This window comes from Echinops telfairi, unplaced genomic scaffold (genome assembly GCF_000313985.2).
Source record: "Echinops telfairi isolate 266 unplaced genomic scaffold, ASM31398v2 ScPeMD7_18;HRSCAF=68, whole genome shotgun sequence".
Lineage (NCBI taxonomy): Eukaryota > Metazoa > Chordata > Mammalia > Afrosoricida > Tenrecidae > Echinops > Echinops telfairi.
The window spans coordinates 54283657-54291821 of record NW_022103915.1 but is presented as its reverse complement, the minus strand read 5'-3'; the positions used below and the strand labels follow the sequence as shown (position 1 = coordinate 54291821).

Here is an 8165-nt window from a genome sequence, read left to right as displayed (position 1 = left end):
GTGTGGCTATGAGTCAGAATAATGTCTCACAAGAATTGAAATATAAAAGGACTCTTAGGAAAAAACACTGCATTTTATAGTAGGAATCAAAAGACGGAAGGAATACACACCAAAAAGAATTTGTTGACATTCAGTCATTTCAAGACGTAGCAAAGAACAAGAATTGCTAGTATTGAAGGAAGTAGTGCGAGTTGGTAGCAATAGTGGAAAATAAATCTCCAGGAATTCACAGACTACCAAATGACATGTTTCAACAAACTAATGCAACACTGGAAGCACTCATCTACACAAACAAATGTGGAAGGCAATTGATTGTGCCCATTCTAAAGACAGGTGACCCAACAATTCAAAAATTATCAAGCAATATCATTAAAATCACAGGCATGTAAAATTTTGATGAAGACAATACAACAATGGTTGTGGCGGAGCATAGACAAGGAGCTGCTGGGAATTCAAGCTGGATTCAGAAGAGAATACAGAACAAAGGTGGCACTGCTGATGTCAGATGGATCTTGGCTGAAAGCAGAGAATATCAGAAAGATGTTTACTTGTGTTTCATTCACTATGCAGAGACATTCAGTTGTGTGGATCTTAACAAGCTATAGATAACTTTACCAAAAAATGGAAATTGCAAAATTTTGCTCATGCAGAACTTACACATCAACAAAAAGACAACTATTCGAACAGAACAAGGGATACTACAACCAATAACCAAGCTCACTGTCCCGGAGCTGATGTCAGCGCAGTGACCCTGTGTGTCAGGGTAAAACTGCTCCGTGAGTTTACGAGACTGTAACTGTTTAAGGGAGCAGAAAAGTCCTGTCTTTCTCCCAAGGAGTGGCTGGTGGATTCCAATTGCTGACTTGAGGATTCCAGCCCAATTCATAACCAGTTTGCCACCAGGGCTCCTATGGGGATACTACATGGTTTAAAATTATGGAAGCTATGTGTCAGGGTTGTATTCTTTTACCACACTTATTTAATTTTTATGCTGAACAAATAATATGAGAAATTGAACTATATGTAAAAGAATATGGCATCAGGATTAAAGGACAAAGTCCTATTTCATCCTACAGGGTTGGTTATCAAAGACAATTTTTAAAGTTTGTCAAATTTCTTCGTTTTTATATTGGGAGTCAAAACCATTGAGGCATTTGCTTTTATATGTTCAAATATGTTTTGTTAAGAACCACCTCCCTAGTCTTAGAGATAATAAGAGCAATATATGGGAAAATAATAACAACAAAATGACAGGAGGCTATATAGATTTTTAGTCTATAAAGGTCTTATAAGAAGTCACTTAAGACCTGGGGCATAGTGGTTTATGCGTTGGGCTGTTAACCACAAGATCACCTGCTCAAAAGTGGAGCCAGCAGCGGCTCCTCAGGAGAAAGGTGAGCCGGTCCGCTCTTACAAAGACTCAGTCTCGGAAATGCACAGGAGCAGTTCTACTCTGTCCTACAGGGTCCTAGGAGTCCAAATCAACTCAATGGCTTTGGTTTATATTAATTCATTAGGCAGGCCCATTTAAAAATGAGTGGTGCAACAGCCAAAAGAAGCGAGTGAAGCATTTTCCAGAATATTTTTTAAAGGATATGCAAAATACAGTCATTCTCCAATTGGGGATCTGTAGCCATAAAACAGTCTAAAATTCACAGAAAAGCCCATTAATAGTTTTTCTGCACATACTGAAAAAATAAAGTTGTATAAATATTAATCAAAAACCAAGCTCACTGCCATCAAGTGCACTTTAACTCACAGCAACCCTGTAGGACAGAGCAGAGACGCCCCTTTGGGTTTCCGAGACTAAATCTTTACGGGAACAGACAGCCTCATCTTCTTCCCGTGGAGCAGCTGGAGAGTTTGGGTTAAATTTATAGACAGCAGTTTTCAAGACTGTAAATTTTTAAGGAAGCAAATAGCCTCATCTTCTCTCACAGAATAGCTGCTGGGTCTGAACCCCAACTTTGCAGTCAGTAGCCCAACACATAACCCATGGAACCACCAGAGCAAAAATATTGTATTTTGTTAAGTGGTTAAATTATGGCATATTCATTCAATCAAATATTAGGCATTGTTTAAAATGATGACTTCAAAGAGTTATTAATCACATGCCAAGATACACCACTGCTTGAAACAGAAAGCTACTATCTGGATACGCAGCATTAGACCAGGTGCATTAAAAATGTATATACATTTTTAATATATTAGTACAGAAAAAGGGAAAACTATAAGTGCCCAAACTTAAGAGAACTTTTGATAATCAGACTATTTTCACATTTCTTTAAATTCTGTTATTTTCTATATTATCTGTAATTTGGATTCTCTATAATTTTAAAGGATATGCATACTTCTTAACTATGATTTTTTAAACTATATATTGTATAATTTAAAACTTCAACTCTTCTTACCTGTGATCATAGTTGGGCTAAATATTCCTAGTATTGACACTCTGGAATAGGAGATCAATTCTTCATATAATTTCCCCCTTAAATATTCTTCTGCTTCTTGGATAGATGTTATAGTCACTGGGCATGAAATCCTATTGCTGAATGAATATATGACTACAATCAAATTTAAATTTAAAGATTTTTTTTCACTTGTGTAAAACAGAAACACTAACCTTAGGAAACAATATAAACAAGATAAGTCATTGAAAACACATACTATCCCCTTTAAAAAAAATCACCTTCAACAAACAAAATTACTACTATCTTAAAAACAAAGAAAAGAAATGTGGATAGACTCTCTTCATCAACTTTTATTTTAATTCTAGAATCCCCCTTAGCCCATGCAAAGTAACTTGGGTACTTACAGCTGTATAAATTTTAGGAGATCTTCAGTTCCTAGCATACCAACATAAGATACTGGGTTCTCACCTTCCTTGTACATCTTTATCACAGGAAATTCAGTAACATTTTGCTTAGTACATATGTCAGACCAATCTCCACAGTTTATTCTACAGAGTAGCATATTGGATGTGCCTAAAGGAAAAGAAAATGAATGCTTTATAAATACTAATGCAGATAATTCAGTTGTTCTAAATTTACAGATTGTATAAAACACAGTAATTTTAAAAAATAAGATACCCCTACTTTATAACACTATAATCTTAATTTGAAAGTCTGTACAATTACCAAGTAACCTTAATATAAAAATCAATAGAAGGTTGTGATAAGATCCTCCTTCAATATCAAGCCCTCTGAAGCATTAACGCATCCTATTAGAAACTACTAATGCTTCATAAAGTGGCCCTGGTTGTTCAGGGGTTGTATAAGTGCTTGGTATAGTGCTTGACTATTAAACAAAAGATCAATGGTTTGATCCCCACCAGCCATTCCACAGAAGATACAGCCTCAGAGATCCTATGAGGCAGTTCTATTCTAGCTATCAAGTCACTTTGAATCCAAATCAATTCCATGGCACTGGATAGGAATCCTCAGTAAATCAATGAGCTAATTACTAGGAGCTCTGCTGAAATAATGAGTGATGCATGGAGCCGCGACCACTTGCAGGTCAGCAGCCGAAACCCACCGATCATGCTGTAGGAAGAGGAGCCTGTTCCTGTAAAGATATTTTAAAGTACCAGAAGCCCAAGGGGGCAGTTCTACTCTGCCATAGGGTCACTATGAGTCAGAATCAACTGCACGGCTAACACTACTACGAGGGCCTTAAGTTATCATAAGCCAAGCGAACCAAACAATAGAAACTTACCAGCCTTTTTACTAAAAGCCATAAGTAAGATTTTCCTAATTCAAAAGACTATACCACCTGAACACATTTTAAAGGAATCTAATCTTCATACTACTATACACTAGTAGAGTATTGAAATTTGAAAACATATGGGTTAAAAGCCCTGAAACTAGAGACTCAAAAGAGACATAACAAGTCCTTTCAGAAGTCTGATGCAAGGCACTGTATTATTTTCAGGACTATAGAGAGCAATACTGTACATTCAAAGTGGTGCAGTAGGCCACCATCTTTCAGCTGGGCATTGCTATTTCCATCTCTGCTTATAAAAACTGGAATCTAGTGCTATTTCAAACACAGCTCTTTTCTTTTAATAAGTGCCTTCACACGTCTTCCACAACAACAAATGTAAATTATTATTTCCCTGTCCTTGTAGTCCAAATTGAAAACTTTGATGTTTTTAAAGTCTTTAAAACTGGATATAGAGCAGATACACGTCATTACATGTTCTACAGCTGCTAAACTGAAGTTACAAATTCAAATTTTTATCGTCATTCAGATATTATTTCAGCATTTATTCATTTTAGAAGAAAAAATCAATGCCCTAAGACTCCTAAAGCATCGCAGCATATACTTTATCAGTATAGTAATAAAAATTGCATCTCTAAAGGTATGCTAATAAAAGAATATCTTCTTTACAGATACTATGGAAGCATAAAAACTTGATATTTGCTGCCACCTTGTGGCTGAGTAGTATCTGTCATCATCTGGACTAGGATTAAATGCACCAGCTAGCTGCTCTGCAGAAGAAAGAGACAGTCTGTTTCCATAAAGATGTACAGCCTTGGAAATCCTCTGAAGAGTTTAGCTCTCTTCCTTAGCACCACTTTGAGATGGAATTCATTTGAAAACAGGGGGCTTGCGTTTGAGTTTTCTTTCTTGTACTTATTTGACAATAAAACTAGAAAAACTAAGAGAAGAAACTAAAATCTGTTCATAGCTTACAACCATAAAAGACAACTAAAGATAGGTAATAGATATTGCTTCAAAAGTAAAAAAAATAGGAATATTAAAAGGATTGAAAAAAGAAGTAAAAAAAATTTAGGATCACAACATCTACAGATTTAATTATCTCTCTACTCAGTAATAAAATAATCTAAAGTTAAATAATATGTGATTAGAAAATGTATTGTTATTTAACGTTCACTTCCTATAATTAATTTTTTTAGTTCACAAAAAGTGAACTTATTTAAATAAGATATATGCCAAGTTAGTTCTTTAAAACCAGTACAGATTTCCATTAAAATAAAAGCCAATAAACTCTACTGTATTATTCAATCGACAATTATTAAAAAATAGATATTGTGAAATATAATTCAGTATGCTAAATTCAGTGATCTAAGTATAAATCACACTATCTACTTACTGCTGTCGAGTCTATTCCAACTCAGAGTGACCTGACAAAAGAAACAGAACTACTTCTGTAGGATTTTCCAGGCTGCAAATCTTCAGAGGCGAACAGCCTCATCTTGCTCCCATGAAGGAACTTGTGGGTTCCAACTGCCAAACTCTTGGCTAGCAGCTCAAAAATTAACCCTCTGTACCACCACGGTTTCCTGAGGTATACTACCTGCCCTTAAAGAAACTACAAAATAGCGAGTCTGTAAGCAAGTGCCCCAGAAGGTGTAGTAGATACATTCCCAGAATAGCCTTGAATGAGCCTATTTAGTCACAATAGGTTCAAGTAATAAGAAAAATAGAGTGAGAAATTAATATAACAGATAAGATGTTAATCAAGTCTTATTCAAATGATTATATTATATACACCTTATCCACCATCTCTCTCCGAACTAATATGCCGCCCTACTTTTGTAGGTCTCCTTTGCTAGGTTGACAACAGACATTTTAAATTATAGTCCATTCCTTGAATTTTTTTTATTTTGGCTGCCAATGGGACAGGTTTCTTACAGTAGTTAAAATAAAGATATTGACTAGGGAGATATCTCCTAGTCTTTAAGGAGCTAACTACAGACCCAAGAACACTGGAGTCTTGGATTTTTTCAATAGCTATGAGTGCTGTAGAATGCTGAATCTTCAGAACAAAAAAATCCTATCAATGTGAATGAGGGGGAGTGCGGAGTGGAGACCCAAATCCCATTTGTAGACAATTGGACATCCCTTACAGAAGGGTCACAAAAAGTCAGGGTGCAGTATAGCACCGAAAAAACATACAACTTTCCTCTAGTTCTTTAATGTTTCCTCCCCACCCCCACCATCATGATCCCAATTCTACCTTACAAATCTAACTAGACCAGAGCATGTACATGGGTACAGATAAGAGCTGGAAACACAGGGAATCCAGGATACATGAACCCCTCAGGACAATAATGTGAGGAGCAATACCAGGAGGGGAAGGGGAAGGTGGAGGAGAAAGGGGAAATGATCACAATAATCAACATATAACCCTCTCCCAGGGGGACGAACAACACAGAAGGGAGTGAAGGGAGACATTGGTCAAATGTAAGACATGAAAAAAGAATCATAAACTATCAAGGGTTCGTGAGGAAGGGGAAAAAAACAGGAGTTGATACCAAGGGCTCAAGTAGAAAGAAATGTTTTGAAAATGATGATGGCAACAAATGCACAAATGTGCTTGACATAATGGATGGGTGTATGGATTGTGATAAGAGCTCTATGAGCCCCCAATAAAATGATTTTAAAATTTTAAATTAAAAAAAAAAATACTGGGTCTTGTGCTACTGTGGAGCTGCAATTCCGGCCTGGTTTCTAGATGCTTTTCCTAGACCCAGGCTGCTGAGGTCAATGCCCACCATTGGACCTGTCAATCTTGTATTCAACACGCTCTGGACCAACTTGAATCAGAACAATCCAAAGTTTTTGGATTTTTAGTTTGAAATCTAAGCCTCACAGGGACCTTACCAGCCTCTACCACTGTTAGGATTCCTTTAGAGCAGACTGATCAGCAAAAGCAGCAAGAACCCTCCCAGGCTCCGAGACCTTGCCATCTAGAGTGTGTTGCAGAATGAGGCCTCAGCTGTGGCTGTCCACGGATCTCTTCCCTCCCTTGTTCATGGTAGCCGTTGTTGGGCAATAACGAGAGCAGTGAAGGCCATGTTGGTGTATGGCCCTTCATTCTGCTCCCCCTGGGGGCTCTGATGGAAGATTATCAATCTAGCCCTGACATTTTACAGACTGTACTTGATGGTCTTAACATCCTGCTTGTCAAAAATGTTCAGTGCAGTAGATGCTATCTGAAAATACAGGATCTACCATGGAACACTGACATCTTCTGGCACATGTGGATGGGATCCCAGTCTAGTGCCTCCATGACTCATCAGGAACCAGAGGCCACCCAACCCAGGACTCAAGACTCAAAGAGAAGACAGATCCATGTCACTGGAGAAGCATCCAGTCTTGGTCCCTGTGAAGTTGCTCACAGACCTGTGCTTTCTGGAATAAGTTCCAGATAAATTCCTCACTTTCCTCATTGAAAGGGTCAAGCAGAGTAAGACTCTGCCACACCTGTGCTGCAGGAAGGCGGAGTTTATTGGGGATGTATCACAACTTCCCATTCTTGGGTAGATCCTAAACATGGTGCACCTGGGCTCTGTCCAGGAGGTGAAAGTGCCTGGTAGGTGGGACATGCAAAGCCTCAACTGGTTGGCTCCTTACCTGGCCTGAATGGTCCACCTGCATACACTCCTTCTTTCTGAATGCACCCTTGTATTGCATAATCCCTGGGGAGTAAGAGGAGGGTGAGGCAGGAAGCTACTTCAACAAATCACCTCTTAGCTTCTCAGTATGAATCAGCTCCAACACCTCATCCTGCACGCTGCCAACTTCCTTGATAACCACCTCCAACAGCTGCTCAGATGCTTGCAGACCGCCTTGGAGATCCTCAGAATAAGCCATTGCATGCTGTTGGACCATGACTTAACAAACCCATCCTCATGTCCCTGCACCAGCCACCTAAGGTCCCTGGAGCTGAGTGGTGTACACAGGACAGGCTTCAATTATGAATTCCTACCTGCTCTGCTGAACAAGGTCTCAGCCACCTTGTTTGACCTGGACTTAGCTGACTGTAGCATCCTGGACTGTGAACTTGGTACCTTGCAGCCAGCTCTGAGCACCTCCTCTCAGCTCAGAACCTTGATGCTCTATGAAAACCCAATGTCCATGGCTGTCCTACAGGACCTCATGGTTTACACTGTCCCAAGATGCAAGTTTGCTTTCTACATCTTCCTGTCCCTCTGCATTGCTATGTGGACCGCCATGGAACTCTGCACTGTAGTATGCTTGAAGAGGTGATGGGGGAGCTGAGGTTGACCCTGGAGCCTAACATGCCCCACTCAGTAAGCTTTGCTCATGGGACTTATCGCAAAGTTTGTGACATATGGACAATTAATGCCGTGGCCCTCTGCGTTGCTATCATGTTCTCAATCCTAACTCATGCC

The 8165-nt window shown here is 38.9% G+C and overlaps 1 protein-coding gene across 1 annotated transcript in view; it reads right to left on the bottom strand.

Annotated features, from left to right (window-relative positions):
* Positions 1-8165, bottom strand: part of TXNDC16 (thioredoxin domain containing 16) — a 95344-nt gene that overhangs the window by 20930 nt on the left and 66249 nt on the right. The window contains exons 15-16 of the mRNA XM_030884875.2: positions 2816-2984; positions 2412-2548 (exon numbers count right to left, since the gene is read on the bottom strand). Of these exons, the coding sequence (XP_030740735.1) occupies positions 2412-2548; positions 2816-2984 (306 nt within the window). The remainder of the gene's footprint in view (positions 1-2411; positions 2549-2815; positions 2985-8165) is intronic.